General features: G+C 35.6%; 1 protein-coding gene across 2 annotated transcripts in view; it reads right to left on the bottom strand.

The window, feature by feature from the left end:
* NAA15 (N-alpha-acetyltransferase 15, NatA auxiliary subunit) overlaps positions 1–18,282 on the bottom strand; it is a 41,386-nt gene that overhangs the window by 5,956 nt on the left and 17,148 nt on the right. The window contains exons 5-18 of one of the 2 annotated variants that reach the window (XM_069779401.1): positions 16,854–16,988; positions 16,534–16,687; positions 14,055–14,174; positions 13,295–13,390; positions 13,052–13,158; positions 12,561–12,633; positions 10,571–10,740; positions 9,730–9,882; positions 7,409–7,537; positions 4,782–4,995; positions 3,417–3,610; positions 3,078–3,113; positions 1,144–1,252; positions 460–558 (exon numbers count right to left, since the gene is read on the bottom strand). In XM_069779401.1, coding sequence (XP_069635502.1) covers positions 460–558; positions 1,144–1,252; positions 3,078–3,113; positions 3,417–3,610; positions 4,782–4,995; positions 7,409–7,537; positions 9,730–9,882; positions 10,571–10,740; positions 12,561–12,633; positions 13,052–13,158; positions 13,295–13,390; positions 14,055–14,174; positions 16,534–16,687; positions 16,854–16,988 — 1,789 coding nt within the window. The remainder of the gene's footprint in view (positions 1–459; positions 559–1,143; positions 1,253–3,077; positions 3,114–3,416; positions 3,611–4,781; positions 4,996–7,408; positions 7,538–9,729; positions 9,883–10,570; positions 10,741–12,560; positions 12,634–13,051; positions 13,159–13,294; positions 13,391–14,054; positions 14,175–16,533; positions 16,688–16,853; positions 16,989–18,282) is intronic. The other variant, XM_069779409.1, reaches the window with a different exon arrangement.

Below are 18,282 nucleotides of genomic sequence, written 5' to 3'. Positions count from 1 at the left end.
TTCTTAAATGTATCTACTCTGTAGCCATCAACAGGAAGGATTACCTTTAGGGCAAGGGAAGGGAGAGAATCCTTCCAACCTTCTAACAAAAAGGACAGAGTTCTACGACTTCTCCTAGCATGCTGACACAGGCTGCCTGCAGAAAAGCCAGATGCCTCACTCTGTAGTTCCCATTTCTTCACTCACTCACTCTTTCAGGGGTTCACCATACTACTCACAGTCTTAAAAAGACCTACTAATAGTTATTGGAATAATTACTAAATCCAGCTGCAGTCATAATAAACATACTTAATTTTAGCATGAATCAGTTGTTTAAAAAGCTAATACGTGTATTAAATGTTTTGAATTAATTGTGGTAACAGTGTATAAACTAAAAAAAAAAAAAAAATAAATCAATGACTATGTGGGTTAGGCATCAACTGGAATGTACAGATGAAGTCATATCAAACTGATACATACCACTGCTGAAGAGATGAATCATACACTCATGAAGCCAAGGATGACTAGAATCAATAGCAAAGGCTCTCTTCACAGACTGAAGCATCAGAAGGAACTTCTCTGGAAAAGAAAGTGTTGACAAATGTTCAAAAACCTGTTATTGGAACTCACTGCATTATGTTGCAGGAGTATTAAGTGTTTGAAATTAGAATGATCAGAAGAAACTAAAGCTGAGTGTACTGCAACAGCCATTTTTTCTAACATGCATTTATTTAAGCAGTGAATTAAGCCTTTTAAACTAATAAGTAAATATGAACATAATAAGTTCTTAAAGCATAATACTTAACCAGTACAAGAATTCAAAAGTCAAGTGTTTCAAAAAACCAGTTCTCATTAGCAACTGTAAACCAATTCTTTACAGTGTGTACTTCTGTACTACAAATAACTAGGGCAAATGCAAGCTGGGAGAATTAACTACAGTCTCATTGCTTACAGATTTAAACACAGCAAAGAAAGTGGATAATCACCAAATGTTCAAACTTTGGTTTTTCACAGACTGCTCATGGCTCGGGTGTTGGTCCAATGAAAAGTTGTGTGTGTCAAAAGGGACTGACTCTTCCCACCTCATCAATAATTTTTGCTTAAATTCTAATATACATCTTTATGTACTGCAAATTGCTTTCTTTCATTAGTTGTCTCACCTACCTTTTCGAAAATAAATCTCGAAGGCAAAGAGATGCGTCTCTATTTTGTTCTTCACTAAATTCTTCAGGGGTGTTAAAAATTTAATGGCTTCTTCCAAAGGTGCTTCAACCTACAGGTTCAAGGAAGTGACACACAACTAAGACACAAAGTTTAAACTTAGTAACTCTACAACAGAATTAGCCATTTCTGAATCACATCAGTGAGTTACTCTCATAAGGCAATGCATAAGGAGATGCTTAGAACCTCTTCTGTTACACATTTTGCATCTTTCACTCAATATTAGGGTCTAAACACAGACTGACAAGTCTAAAAAATTGCTTTGTGACAGTTACAAATCACATTTTCCTATAGAGATACAAGTCTTTGCCTTCTGTCGTACATCAGTAGTCAACACAGCTGCAGCTCAACCTGCATTGTAATGGGCAGTATGGCTCCCCATGCCAATCTGCACACACGGCCCTGAGATGTTGGTAAACAACGACTTTATGCCCATGACAGAGTCGGTTCATGGGAGCTTCAGACAGGTTCATGAAAGCTGCCAGGCCATGGCGACATTCCCAGCCAAGATACTAACAGCAAGCCTGAACTAACTAGATACTGATCATCATCTCGTGGTCTTAACTAGCATAATCCAGTAAATGGACAGCTTTAACACAAATTAATTCTGTGCAAGGATTCTTTGCAGACGGATCTCTTGCATCTAGAGGTTAAGAGAATTCAAACAGGAACTGTCTGTTGTCCTTGATATTTACATTTTTATGAACATAAGCTACGCTCTAAGAATCAGATACAAAATTTAAATGTTGTCTACCAATAACAATTTAGTAATGTTGAAGCAATACGCTTCATTGCAAAAAACTGAGTTGAGGACAATGATGGACACCTTATGAAGTTCCTGCTAACCATATACTACAGCGGTTTTTATTAAAAAACTGCATAATTTATATGTGCTGTTATGAGTTTGCATTCATCAGTCACAATCGTGCACTTAAACTATTTGGAACCTATAATAAAACAGATTACAAAGCCATGCCTTTAAGGCCAAAGCAACATATCCAAAGTAGTCTAGGGGCAACTGTTTCAGGAAAGCTGATTGCAAGTGACCAGCTAGGTCAGAAATGGTCTTCGGGCACTAGGAACTAACTGAATTTGGAAGTGTCTATATCATGATTCTGATATTAAATTTGGAATATAAATAGGGAAGATTTGCCAAAGGAATGCATTATACAGCTGCAACTATTCCCTATAACCTTGGGGACTGCCTAGATTTTCCTGGGATATCCCATGACATCCCTCTACTCCACAACTCAATTTCAATACATGCCATTGTGACCTTTTCAACTTTAGCACTGCAATTACAAGTGCTGATTCTTGCAATCAGTGAGCTAAACAATGGGAATACAGACAATATTCTTAAATGACTAGTCAAGTTTTTTTAAGTCACTTGCTTCCTGGCTACAGAGTGAAGTTCACTGTCTCAGCTTTCAAATATCATGCCCTCCAGAACCAATAATACTAATTTTATGTGTAAATATGTGAAAATACCAAATACCGTATCTAGCAGTACTTGGATACTATACTACTATTACTATAAATTAATATTCCCAGTCTCTCTGTTTTTTTTTTCATTATCTTTTCCCACATTTTTCAAGTGTTTTCCTGCTCCTTACAGGTACAACTTTTAGCACAAGAATAGTCTTCTGGGTCACCTGCCCTTTATATATCTCTACAGTTCCTAATCCAGATCTCAAAATCCATCTCAGTCTAGTCTACCACTATTTCCAAACAGCTTCTTTATCCTCCCCCTCCCCCCTTCAAAACAAAGGCAAACAAATGCTGTTAAAGCATTCAGTGTTTCAATGTCTCCTGTTTCACAGCTTGTCTATGCTTAATAAATAAAAAATATTATGGGACAAAGAGTGAATGATAATCACCTTACATACAGAATAGAAAGACTTCCATCCGATCAACTAGAAACAGGGTATAATCAACAAGTTAGTGCAATACACACATGAAGATAATTCCACCTGTAGCAAATGTCTATTAGTTCAATCGCTGCCTTTGAAAGCTAGGCGCAAAAGCTGTGATTTCACCACATTACTGACAGTATATCCAAAAAGCTATTCCTAGAAAAGAATTATTTTTAAAGTGCCGCCTGTGAAAAGAAGCCATACAAAAATAAACACATTATCTGAATGGCTTTCAAATTATATGTGTGCTCACTGTAACTTTTCTAGAAATTTCTATGACTTTATTATTACATTAGTAAGCACCTTTGCCAATTTCTCAGGGATAAGTTCTTCTTTAGGTCCTCCGATTTCTTCATCATCATCATCTTTCTTCTTTTTCTGATTCCTTTGTTGCTTCTCTTTCTCAGCATTCTTCTTCTCCTCCTCCAGCTGTGCTTTCTTCTGCGCTCTTCTCTGTTTATTTCGTAGCTTCTTTAGCTCCTTGTCAGACATATTCGCTACACACGCAAAGGGCAAAACCAGACAATGTTGATGCCCAATATTAACAGTCTCAATCAGTTGTCAGACACCATCATCTTCTTTAAACCGTATCTACTAACTATAATACTACTGTTACCTTTGTAAAAGCTTAGTTAGTATTGATAGATTATTGTACAGTCTACACTGCTGCTTCATAATTCACAAATTCCATTGTGAAATCAGGGCAATGGGAATTAGAACAATAGTATAACATGCTGAAGGCGGGACAAAGTAATTACTACATGACTCCACAAATCCAGTGGCAGGAGTAAAAGTGCACACCAATACACATTGATTTATTCCTTCAGCATTACACAACACAAGTTATGTTTAACTTAGTAATTAAATGCTCTAACAAAAATAAGGTGAAATAGTTGCACTTTGGCATAGTCAGTTCCAGCTTTGCTTTTAATGCCCTACAGACATCTTACATTTGATTCATATTCAGATCCTCTCTTCCCTCTAATTAAAGCATGGAGAATTAATTTAAAATACATGAGAAAGTGCCTAAAAAATTCTATGACACTTCTACTTGTCTGAATTTGAACCTGAAGCCACATAAATGAACTGAAATGAGAAATATTAGAACTTGACGAATTCCTCTTGAAGGATTAAATAGCCTTTATTCATACCACTTGAGGTGCCCCAAGCCATAATCACTTAAGTTACTCTCCAATCGGAGATGGAGGGGGGGAATTGATTAAAAAATTATTTTTACATCAGAAGCAAGAGATGATAAAATATAAGTTGCTACCTAGTCAAATTTCTGCATACTGATAAAATGCTTAGAAAAAGCTATCACCAAGCACACCTGCTTCAATCTGTTATTTCATGGACCAACAACCATGAGAATTCCATGTTTTCTCAGCCATTTCATAACACAAATATGTTTTTACTTAAGAATTACCACCATCACAATAAAAACCATCATTTTTTCACAATAACCAAAATAAAAACACGTATTAGTTTAACTGTCAATAGAACATCTACTTTTACATGCAGGCCAAGTTACAATTTGCCTACTTTTTGTTGTGACAAAACTCTTATTTTTGGCTACTACAGTTGACAACTCTTAAGAATGCTGGATCTTTGTAAAATATCCACTAATTAGCAAAACTGCATATTTAATAAATCCTAAGGGTTGAATACCTGTATCAGCCTCGTGTTCTTTATTCTCATCTGTTAAGGGATTATCATGAAGTTTCAAATAGATCTCTATGGCAATTCGTGCTGCTTTGAAGTAGAATGGATGCTGTCGAAGTACATCTTCTAGTTTTAACAAGTCCACGTAAGACCTAAGGGTAATCTTCCTCATACAGTAAGTGTGAAAGTCAAACTGGTCATCCGTGATTTCTACAAAATGCTAACACAACATAACATAACGTTATTTAGCAAGTATTAGCAATCAGATACTAACCTTGACTTTTTAATACACTCTCTCCAAAGGAATAATTTAGTAAAAACCTGCTGTTTGACAAATACACCCTAACTTTTAGATTTTAGAAACGTGAGTTAACAAAACCCTCCAAAAATAAAGTTGTGGTGAAAAGAACAGAAGCTATCTTCGGTCAGAACCAAGATACACCCATTTCACAATCTCTTAATAGTAACTACCCTCTGACAATCTGCAGTTTAAGGGACAAAGGTTCTGCATTCATTGTATTGAAACAGCACTTGAATTTTTCTTCTATGAACGCCTCTAATTTTTTCAGTCAAAAGTATAATTTTGACTTCCATTAAATACTGTGGCAATCAATTCCACACTTAAATCACATGTGGTGTGAGAAAGTACTTCCTTTTGTTCAAGATCTGCTTTCCTCACTGTCACCTGACATCCCCTTGTTTTTGTCTGAGAAGCAGTGAAGAGTCACTCCCCTCTTCAACTTCTCCATGTACTTATGATCTCATACAACTTCATGCTAAACTCAGCTGCTGCTTGTCAAAGCTGAGGATAAAATACTAAGCGTGGCAAGCTAACTGCAATCTCTTCATGTCGAAGTTACTCCATGGCACGTATTTTACTAGCACATTTTTAAGGAGGTGTGATATTCAGATATATACAACAGATTTATATAACGGAAGAAAATTATTACTTCTCTAGTCACTTAATTCCCAACACTGTCCTTTTGACTGCTGCTGCACACCAACATAGAAGTTTTTGCAGCACTGCCTATAATGCATCCAGGATTTCTTTCCTGAGCAGCAATAATTCACATAAGACCTTTTACTACTTATGCACAGGCCAAGAATTCTTCTTGTCCCTCCTTCACCACCTACACTGTTGAACATTACGTTTCGTGCCCCAGTTTATCATTTAAATTGAGACAGGGCAAGTGGTGTCCTTGCACTATTCACTCCCCTTCTGCGATCATTTATTGATATATCAAACAATGGAGACCCTAGACAGATGCCTTGGTAATCTCCATGATAAACTCCTTTTCTTTAAAAGCTGATTATTTGCTCCTACTCTGTTTTCCCAGTCATGAACCAGCTATTGAATCCATGAGATCAACTTCCCTTCTTTTTCTGAGACAGTTTAGATCCTTCATGGTGTAAAGGATGACATCAAAAGTGTTTCTGAAATCCAGAACAGGTTTTATCAACTAGACTGCCTTAAGCACAACTGGCACCTCTAAAAGATTTAAGAGGCACTGCTTTTTCCAACAAATGCTTTGTTGATGGTTTCTGAATACAACATATTTGTCTATCTTAATTCTGATCTTTACTACACCTTCAATCAATTAATCCAATAAAAAAATTAAACATAGCAACTTAATTCCTTAGAAATGTTTTTTAGGATGGCCTAAGTCAGCTCTTCCATTTGCTGACCTCTTCTGGTACCCAAGAAAATTTAAAAAACTAGTAGTTTCTTACACAAATTCTTTTAAAATGATTTCACACAAATTTATTTAAAGGATTTGTGTGAACAGAATATGGTCCTGGCGAATCCCTTTGATTTGTTCTAATCTGAGAATATTCCACAGACTAGTCCCCTCTGCAGAAAAGCATCAGTGTTGAAATATCCTTGAGACTCTCTATTTGCAAAGAAGCATATCTTCCTACTAAAGTTCTCCTCTTTGAGCACTGCATTTACACACTCAGCTGTCCAGTCTTTTTTCTAGATCCTAATGCACTCAAAAAATAGAAAACCTACGCCCATACTTATTTTTTTTAGAAGTTGTGCATTCAAATTTTTTTGTTTACCTTACTATGGATCTGCATTTTATGTGCAAGTAACCCCCCTTTTTGGATACAATTTCTAGTTTAAGAAGTCTTTATATTTCTAATAGTTTCTTTTAAACTGTAGCTTAATATTTTTTTTTAAAGGAGAAGATATTTAATATTTTTGATAGTTTTTTACATTTATTCTCTCCCTCTAAAATATAGTGGCTTAACAATAACCAAGACGACATCCTTCCTTTAGTGCTGGGCTTGTCAGCTTAGCCAAGTTCTTTTTGGACTTAAGGTACACATACTCTTGGTTTGTACCCAAATACCTGTTTTTATGTACTCTGCCAAAAATAAAATTATTTCTGCGAGTTTTCTGTTCTTTCCTGGATCTTCAAATGACTTTATGGAATTACTTTATAATACACAGTTTACAATGGCATTTTTAGGAGGAAATGTAATTTAGTCAACTCACCAGTAGCCAACATGAAACAAAATCTCTCCTGAAGCTACATGAAGTATACTCTTACTGCTCAGAAAGGAAACATGTTAATACAGTAAACTTAAGCTAGTGTTTTCCAGCCTAGGCAGTTTAACTAGATACGTACTCTCTCAATTTCATGGCATTTCTTAAGTGCTTCTCCAAATTTGTTCATTGCTTTGTAAGCTTGCGCACATTCTGTCTGAAACCACATACACTGCATTTCATTTAAGTTCTCTACTGCCGAGGTTCCTTCCTAAAAGCAAAAACAGCATTATTTAAAAAAAAAAAAGTCTCATTCAATTTGTTAACTGCCATTTCTTTTATCTGGTTCTAATTAAAACGACAAATAAAGAGGCTATCAAAAGAATGCTAGATTTCAAAACTGGAGTCCTGAAACTCAAAAACGCCACAGTTAAGATGGACTTGCTTTGTTCATTAATTAAAAAAAAAATAAAAAAATCCTCTATGTTCCACTTACTGCAAGTCAGAAATACTTAATGAATAGCCAGGTAGTGACCATTTAACTGTGACAGTTCCTCATCTTTAAGACAGTAGAGACATTCATTCATTGTTTTTAAGAGTATGCACAAGTAACACATTGCAGCCTGAAGAAAAACAGCAGAAAAGTTCTAGCATGTGGCATGACACTGACACCTGCAGGATTTTTTTTTTTTTTTTTTGAAAACTAAAAATGCCATCTGTGTCTTCCAGAGACCTGTTGACTGAGCTAAGCATAGTAACTGGCAGTAGTAATAGGCTATCTGTTACGTGATCAGTACTAAGAGAGCAGTGGCAAAGCAAAAGGAATTCTGGTAGCTTTGACACTTTCCGATTCAAAAAAGCAGATTGTGGTTGTATTTCAAATCTGGTTTTATATATACTTGCATAGATCTGTAAGACTTAATCATATGCCTTTCAAGCTTAACGTCAAAGTCAGCTACTTGGGGTGGATGCAGCCATTCTGACTTTACTCTGATCTTGGAAAAAACAGGCTATTAAAAAATCAGCCAAGAGCCAAAACTGGGAAAATGACATAACATTCAAATGGAAGGGTAAGGAGAATACCCCAAATGAGAGAAAGGCAGTCTTCAAACCAGTCTGATTTAGGCAGCTAAAAATCAGAAAAATTGTTAGTTCCATTTTCATTATGCTTAATTTAGGTCTACTTTAATTATTGTTTTTTAATTAAGAAGGTTGTATTTGAGCACTAGACATAAGATCAAAAGGAGATGAAAGATTACACAGAGCAACATCATCGAATATTTTTAAAGTTCATTTTTGGGCAACTGGTATGCTTGCTTTTTTGGCATCATCTTGAAGCTGCTTAAGGCATTAAGAGAGGTCAATTAACCTAGATTCATAGCAGTTTTGCATCAAAAACTCCACATAAGGCTACTGAGCTTATATAGAACAGAACTTTCCCTCCCTCTGTGTTTGCCTGCACACAGCCTCCACTTCACAAAAACCCTTCAGCTTTACTTTATAAATACCCACCCCACGCCATTCAACCTACCTTACTCCAAGTTTCCCCTGCTCTTCAAGAGAGAAGAGAAAACCAGGACAAACAAACAAAAAAAGGCTTTACTTCCCCAGGTAGTTCTCAACAGCTTGTTGCCTGCCTCCTGCTGACAACACATAAATGATATTACCAGTATTCTAAAACTGTAATTTGCCAAATATTCTGGAAAGACTATATTGAGCTGTTTTGACTTTCAGTTATGAAAGAATAACAGCAAGAGAAGTCAATTAAAAAAAGTTAACTAACCTGTGAGACCATCAAACCTATCACAATGGGTTACTGCAGGGACAAAAACTGCTGCATGAAATTAAGCAATCTGCATAATTCAAACTTTTTCTGCCAGCTAACTAGTGATGGGTAAGCAGCCGTTTAAAAAAAAAAAAGGAAGAAAAATATGCAGTATGCAGCTTCCCTTCATCACTGTTAAACATGGCTGTAGGGATGAAAGCTTGTTCACAAAAGGAAAACATCTCAGAAACCCTCCCACTTAGTAGCCACAGAGAAATTTTGTTCCAAGAGAAGTCTGAATTCTCTAACTTACTACCGTTACAGAAAACTAAGAGACATGGGCAACTTTATCAGATCTTTCAAGGATCCTATAGAATCAACATTAAACCCAAAGTCTACTCTGAAAAAATAGTTTTCTGAGAAGTTAGCACTAAAACAGGCATGCTGTGTTTTTCCTATCTGGCAAAAATGATCAAATCCAAGCTTTAGAGTTTTCACTTAATACTATGGAATCATGCTTATCCAAGATTAATTTGAACCCTGATACTGACTACCATTAGTGAAGCAAGCAATCATAGTTGCTCTGAAACAGAACTTGAAGATTATAGTAAAGGTGAGTAGAAAGTTAACACACAAAGTTATTCCACAAGGGATTAGGCCCACATTATTCAAAAGAGCTATAGTTAAATGCAACAAACCCTCGTAAACTTAGAACACATTTCTTCTGCTTCTTTAATGGAGTTTGCTTTCAACATATATTTTGCACATTTGGAGTTGATAAATCTGTCTGCAGTGTCCAAAGCCTGAGCCTCGTCCATCCACCTTGCAGCTTCTTTAATATTTCCAGCATGCTTAAAGAGATAGAAATTCAAGTTAGATTCAGTAATTATAAAACATGCATGTTTTATCTACTCACTGTTTAATATAATTAGTTAATTTTTTAGACTTTTTTTAATAAATAGCTTTCTTCAGGAAGGCAACAGATCTTTAAAGAAAAAAGCAGAAAAATTACTTTCCCTCATTATGGAATTATAGGTCTTCTGGCACTAGATATTTTTCCTGAAAATGCTTAAAGAACACTTTGGATAATCCCATTCTGATACAATATCACAGTGTAGTTGAGAAATTTTTTTTTAGTGTAGTTTTTTATTAGTTGTTAAAAAAACAGGGGGTAAGAACTGGTGGAAGACATTTAAAACATCAACTAAATTTTTAAGTATGATTTTTAATATAAAAAATGTAACTGTAACTGAGAATTCACATTTTGCAGGATATTTGTCCTTTATTGACTTAAAAACCTTCATAGGGCCTTATTCATATGCAGTAAAAAACCCAAGTAGCCAAACAACACCCTTATCTAGAAACCCACTAAAACTCACTAAGTAATTTTCCATGGATTCTCCATGTGTCATGCTTAATGCAAGCTTTAACACTTCAATGTTCATATCAAAAACATTACAGGAAAGGATAAGCATGTATAAAAGTCTTCCATCATAACAAATGAATAACCTCTGGTCACTAAGAGTAAGCCAAACTTACCTTATAGATTTTTGCCTTCACAAGGAAGAGTTCTATCAAAGTGGGAGTACTTTCTATAGCAGCATTTATATATTCTAGAGCCAGGGATGGCTGTCCAATTTTATCATAATGTTGAGCCAAATAATACTGGACCCAGAGTAAAGTGGTTGGAGGTTCTTCTTTACCGTCATCTGGAGGGAGAAAAATTGGGAGAGGTTTTTTTGTTCAGTTTATTAACATGCCGGAAGCAGAGTGCTATACATATAATTCTACCTCTGTATCAGGCTGTCATACCAGACCTGGGAGGGCTTCCAAACACCTGGGTCCAGGTAAGTCCATTAACTTCTAACTCTATGGTTTGACAAGACCTGAGCATATACCGTTCCCTTCTCATACTGTGGTTTTAAGGGAAAGGAAAAGCGAGTTAGTGGGTCAGAAGGGAGCTGCATTTTGTTCCAACTAGTCCCTTAATCAGGGCAGCCAGATGTGCAAGACTGCAGTGCATGATGTAGAGTTCTTATTTAAAACTGTTTTAGATAAAGGCTATAGCAAAGAGTCCTGCTAAACACAGTAACAATGTAAAGGATTTCAGTATGTTCAGCATTTACATGTTTTCAGTCCATAGACTTGAGAATTTTTAAACAAAACTGGCTGTCTGTTCCAAACCCTAGCTTTAAAAAGATATTCCATCTCCACCTTTGACAAATTTATCATCACTGTTCACCTAGATGTATCCCAGAAAACATTCCTATACACAATTCAGTTTTGAAAGTTAGAGCGCTCTGCTTGAATTCCAAACTACTACTGAAGTCTTCAAAGTTAAGTTCACTACTCAATTTTGACTATGAAGCATAGCACCTTGCAGGGGAGGAAAAAAAGGGAGGGGAGGCAGAGGGGGCTCTAGTGCTACCAAAAGATTCTGGTTCTTCAGTTTATGATATAACTTAACCATGCAATTATATGCATTTGTTCATTTTAAGGTAGCAGAAAATTGTTTATTTGGATGAAATTTAATATCAAAGCAAATATTGAATTGAACTGAAATAACAGTAAGCTGTTTCCTTAAACCAGAAAAGCACAGATGTGTTTGAAAAGCCTGGACAAATTTAAACGGGTATTAAGCGGCCATATTGTAGCCTATAGCATTAAATTCAAGGGAAAACTGTAACAGGCAACTTAGGTGACAATTTCGTAATGAAGTATTGCATTAATGTTTCTGCAAAACAGGGAAATAACTGGTTATAACTTTAATAAAAACATATTTAATAATTAGGATTATCTTGTAAAGTTTTAACGTATATTGTCATTCATGCTATCTTGATTATTACACCATTATAATCTATCTACCAAAATTTCAAGGTATTGAAATTGTTGATACTCTATGCAGAAAAGTTTTTTTTCTTGGAGATTTTCTGTTACTAAGCCATTGGGCAAATGACTGAAAAAACATCATAAAGCTACCAGAGAGGAAACAATGAAGCCTGGATTCAATACATGTGGAATCATACCTCACAACAAAACAGTTGTCAGTCAAAACCTGGAAAACATTTTTTAACTCAAACAAAACCCCCAAGAACACAAAACCCAGCCCCCACCAAAAGCTCCAAAACTCCATCCCCCTGAAGACTGTGCTATCAGTATCTATTCCTTTTTGTTTGACATTTCTGTAATTAAAGATTTAACATCGCTTTCAAATTTCAGTTTCCTGGACAATGATAAACTCAAGTCTTGAAAATAGAATACTTGAACTCAAAACTGCAAAGATATGACCAAACTCATGGATCCATGAAAAATTTTTAGAACAAGAGACTAGACTTTGAATACAGACTTTATATTTGACAGCTTAAATCCATTCTAAGGATGGCTATCGTTCAGTTCTGTGTTAGGGAAAAAAAAGAAAAAACCCCCATCATCTCAATTTCTTCACTCCCCAGATTCCTTGCCTCTGAATGGTCGTGTAATGCTTACACCAGGCACTACTGCCATGAAGTATGACAGTCTTAGCACTCACCATTTGGGTTAAATAACCTGCAGCTTCTTAGAGAGGTTTCATAACCTATCACGAGCTCTTCTATGATTGCCACCTACACATGCAAGACAAGACAAAAAAAAAAAAATCTGTGGGCAAGATGATATTTTTGTTTCAATTTGAACTACTTGGTGTTACCCAAACTAGTTATTTTTGGTAAAAGAATTGTACAATATCCGGAATTACAATACATATGGGAATGCACTCAATCTCACCTCTCTTTTTAACAAATTAAGACCAAGCTTCCCTTGGTTAACACTTATACAGCTTATAAACACTAAACCTTAGTTTTCTACATTTACCAACTTGGCACAAGGCTATGTATGCTTGTACTTGATTTCTTCTAGATACACTAGGCCATAATATACAACGGTGCTGATGGAGCGTGCACTGAAGAAAAAAATTTTCCTTCATCTCTTTAATGCATCCCAGCTACAAGGTAGAGCATGTAAAAAGTGGGGGGAAAAACCTACCTTCTCCTTGTCTTTATATAATGACCTCAAGGTATTGAAGACTGGTGGGCAACCTTTGCTGAAATTCATCCTTAGAAACTTGTCCAGACATTCCTTAAACTTTTCACCTTGAGAGGAAAAAGACCTGTTGATTTTGTTTTACCACACATTACTCGTCAATTGCAGACTGTTTATGCCGTTAAAACATTAGTATCTAAGAAACACGAGTGTTGATCACTACCTGCTCAGCCAAAATGCACTTACCTGACAAAAAGTTTAATGGTAATCTTCTTGGAACTAGTCCCCTTGGGTATTTAGTCCAGGCCTCTTCATAGATTTTTAACCTCTCCATCATATTAGCTAGAACAGAATTTTACAGTTTACTTTTTCCTTCCTTTTTAGGAAGAAGGGAAAGGCAGGGAGAGGGAAGTGATTTATATCTGGTTAAAAAAAGAATCAGTGTATATAGCAACTAATAGCTATATACTTCCTAAATAACATTAATTTCCATTTTATTCTTTTTAAAACTGCCGTACTAAATGATTTCAGGTATTCAGTATCTGTAAATTCCTCTTCCAGCAGTGGAAGACTAACTGCTTATCTCTCATCTTAAAAAACAGTTCCCGCCTTATCACTGTGCTAAGATCTTCAACAAAGGAAACCATTCAGGAGAATCATGTCTGTTTTTCCAAAACCTGTATTACCTACAACATAAGATATAAGATAACAGAGACAGTAAAAGAAAAAAACTAAATTAAAACTGTCTTCTAAGAAATAACTCTCTTCTTTCAACCACACACAAAGATTACTGCATTTTTGTGTTGTTTTGCTTTTAAGTAAGACAGGGTAACAATACAAGAAATACTTCCAGCCTTTCTTAAAGAAACATTATGACAATATGTACACACTATGACTAAAAACTAAAAAATAGTTTTATTATTTAAAGCAATACAAGTTTTTTATCCATATAAAAATCCCAAATGTGCAGAAACAACTTCTTTACTACAACATATCAAATCATTACCTGGTTTAAGTGCCTTTTCTAGGCCTTTGTAGTAGGCCCAGTTTTCGGGATTTCTTTCTTGCAGTCCTTTATAGACTTCAACTGCTTCTTCAAGTCTGCCAAGCTGAAGCAGGAGTTCTCCTGTATGAAATCCAAGAAGTTTTAAATTAAGGTAACAAGATACTGAAGCAGTGTAATATTAATCACTCTACAGTAAAAGATTAGATAATCCTTAACTCCACGTAGATTCTAATTTCTTAGAAAAAATGATCACAGTGCCATCACAAACTAGCTGACAGGTAGGCTTTTAATTTGATAATAGCTACAATTACAATACAATTCTACAACTCAGCCAGTAACTCTTGAAACTTACTTGAAAATTTAATGTTAAAAGCAAGATGCACATTTTTTTTCTCACTTACTGAAGTGACTGGTTACTTTAAGCGCAGTTTTTACTACAGAAGGCAATTAAAAGCAGTACACGGTATTTCATGTATATAGCATCTTGAAAACCAAATTGAAACTGCAGAGCTGCAAATAAAAGAATGGTTCTTCAGTCTGGTATTTCATAAAACTAACTTCAACTTTTTAAATCAAGCCGTTGATCTGATTAATGAATTCTCAAGATTCTGCAAGCAAGTTTCCTTTTAATGATACTTCATTATAAGATGCAACTGTTAAAAGTAAAGTCTAGATCTAACAACTGTTTAGAGGATCTTTGCTAATGCTGGAGTTGCAACAAAAGTCAATTTCCCTTTTCACAATGGGAAACCATATTTTACAAAGCTTTGCTATTGGCAAATGTTAGGCACTAAAAGATTACACACCAGAGGTGATACAGTGCCATTCTAGATTAAGGTAAGATTTTCTCATCCAGTTTCAAGAGGAAAATAGGAGTCAGCATTACCTCTCTTCTTCCCTATGTCATGCAACTGACACATAATTTTGTCAAGAGAAGCTGCTTCCCACAGATAGGATAACTTGAAGACTACATGCAGTATCTAATGCCAGGCAAAACATCAATGGTTCACTCACTGAGAATGACAGAATCTGGAAAATAAACCTAAATCCTTTCTCTGGGGTGAAAGTTATAATTTTTATCTAATGGTGGCAAATGCCAATACTATTTTCAGTTTCTCAGTTGTACTTCATCCACAATAGCTTTTGCACATACACTTAAAATCTGTAGACAACACTCATTTATTAGCAGGCTTTTCTGTAGTATGCACCGCAGCTAAAGTAGACCTAACAACACAACAGGAGCTGTGCCCCAAAAAATTAATCAGTTGTACCCTGTTGAAAGCACACAGACTGTAGTGCATTTCCATGCTTTTTTTCTGGTAACTTGCTAGAAGGTTTTGTGTTTTGTTTGGGTTTTTGGTGCGTTTTTTTGTGAAATCCTATTTCAGTACTAGTCTCAGACCTTCAGCAAAAACTTAAGGACACATAATATGTCAAAAGATCTTTCAGATAAAACCCAAGTCATAAAAAACCACTCCCACCCCCCAAAACCAAAACTCCCGCTACTGCGTCTTAAAAACGGTCTGCGAGAGTGTAATCTCTACATCTATTTCCATTTATATGCAAACCAAATAATGTATTCAGCAACTGTGGAGAGTTGTCTGCAATCATCTTCTTTGAGGAAGTACCACACACCTTCCGTAATACTGTCACTACTCAATTCCTAGTTTCTTTTTGCAAGACAGTGAAATTACTGTTAGCAAGAATAGGGAGCTAGCTACCACATCTACATTAATAATATTATAGAGTAAAAAGCTTTTTTCCCTTTGCTCCAATCCGAATAGATTCCAATGTGGGCCATGAACAAACAATACCTTCAATAGATTAGAAGTTTCACAGAAGGACTGTACAAACATCAAGCAGAAGAGGAACAAAGCATGCTTTTAAAAAGTGCACCTGTTAATAGAGCTGTAAGAATGAACCTTTATCACTCTGCAATTCCAGCTATGGAATATAAAATATAGTATTATATTGCTCTGTTATAATATTATACACTAGGATTGTAATAATACAGTAACAGAAGCCTACATTGAGTTGCCCAGCTAAAGAGCCTATTTCCATACACTGTAAGAGTGACTGAGTATAATTAAGAGCCTTCTACTTTGCCGAAGATGATTCTGCCCTTTCAGCAAGCGGTCTCCCTGTCAAGACCACTATCAAAGCTATTATAGCACATGTGTGGGTACACTACCCTAACAGAATTTCAGGACATCAATTCAGGATCATCTGAGTGAAATGCTCATTAGCTTGAAAGTTTCAGAACAGTATGTCTGTACTCTGTTGATGTCTTATCAACCTGGGAGAAGAGTATGACAGCGACTGAACAGCTGCAAGACAGGCAGTCTGCTACCAAAGCAGAATTAAATAAATTAATCTAAAAACAAATCAAAGATGAAGTTCCAAAAGATGGGAAAAGCTGACAGTACAGGCATTCCATTGTATACTATGTGTTTAAGTGTATCTTCAAAAAAGTAGTTACCTTTAGTTTCTTCGACAGCCAGTTTATCACAGATCTGCTTTTCATAGGTACAAAGATGCTCCAAGGCTTCTTTATATAGTCCTGCCTCCCGGAGGACTTGATTTTGATACAGCAGCAGTTCACTGTACTCATAGTCCACTTTATCAGGTGATGTCTACATAGGAAAGCAAGACACATGAGAAAGTTCAGCCTTCTAGAATGTATTTGTGATTTAATTCGACTAAAGAAACTGCATAAAGTTTTCACATCACGAAAGCAAGCAGTGTTTTATTTTTAGCTTAAGCAGCAATCCATACAGCAATTTCATGTTTGCCTCTTACCTGCTGTGTCTTCCTAAATTCCTCTAAAATTTTTGCTGCCATTTCATAGTCTTCCAGCAGATGGTAAGCAATAGCATAACCAATCCATGATGCTCGCTGTGCAGGTCGGAGCTGAAGCAATTGGTATCTTGTTTCCTGCAAAAAAGTAGCTACTAATTTTCCTGACTTTATTCTGATGCTCTGTAGAATCCATTAGGCAACACTCTGTCTTCAGTATTCTAATATTTAAGGAATGCCACTAAAAATCAGTTTTCTATATGCAAAGTTGTTTGGGTTTTTTTTAACCAAAAGAAAGAATAAATGTTAAAACACTACGATGGTCTTGACTGAATAAAAAACCCCAAACAACCACAAAATAACACATCATGTCCAAATGAATACTGATGAGTCAGACTAACTTTGTTAATGTATGACACACGTGCTTTTCCTGTCTTACCACTTATGAACAGAATGCAATTACAGATACTTTGGTTTGAGTTGCAATAACATTTACTATATACTGGTGTTTCAAATTCACCTTGGAAGTACATATGTATTAAATAATTACAAGTGTTGTTAGGCAAAATAGGTCATGCAAGTGCATCCCTGTTCTTCAGCAAGATAATTACAGCTGGAAGATGCAACAGATTTGCTTGGTATCATGCTGTTTTAATCTGAGGGAAAACTTGTTACTTGTTTTGTTACAGACTCCTGAAAGGCATCTTCAAGTAATTTAAAATAAAGGAAAGAAGTTATTACCTACTGGAAAAGCCCAGTCAGAAGTAGAGGTTAACAAAGAACTAAAACTAGTTATAGCAGTTTGACTAGAATGAGTATCACTCAAAATTTTATAAAGTAGGAGAATGTGGAAGTTAAAGTGAAGGGACCCCCCCCCAACATTATTCCCAGTTTTGAGAGTAAATTCACATTCTTTAGAAACTAGCATATGATCAGTCATGTATTACTGGCTTCTAAGCATGTTAACATTTAATCCTTAATGCATTCTGTAACCACGCGTTCCTTGCATGTTTAGCAATTATACATTTGTATTCACCTTTATCTAGAGGCCAAGAGAACACACATCTGCAGATGAATTTTGGCACCTATGCTAAGTTTTGGCTATCTTGTCTCAGCAAGAAAGAAGTCAAATTTCTAGATTACTAATATGAAAAAAAAACCAGTGATTAAGAAATGTCCTAACTTGGAAATACGTTAACTGAAGACCCATGTTAGCTGATGGTTCCACACAGCTCTGAGAACAAAACTTGTTCTTAGCATACTAACATTACCCTAATTTGAAAATGAAATAATCTATGAAGAGACCAACTAATGTGTTTTAACAACCACAACTTTAAAGGTGCAAGGAAAATTTGAAAAGATGAAAACCAGACATAAAATATTATTCAAGGTCTCTCAAGTAAAAATCTCAAAGATTTTTTTTTTTTTTTCA

Source organism: Haliaeetus albicilla, chromosome 1, assembly GCF_947461875.1.
Source record: "Haliaeetus albicilla chromosome 1, bHalAlb1.1, whole genome shotgun sequence".
NCBI lineage: Eukaryota > Metazoa > Chordata > Aves > Accipitriformes > Accipitridae > Haliaeetus > Haliaeetus albicilla.
This window is presented reverse-complemented; position numbering and strand designations above follow the sequence as displayed.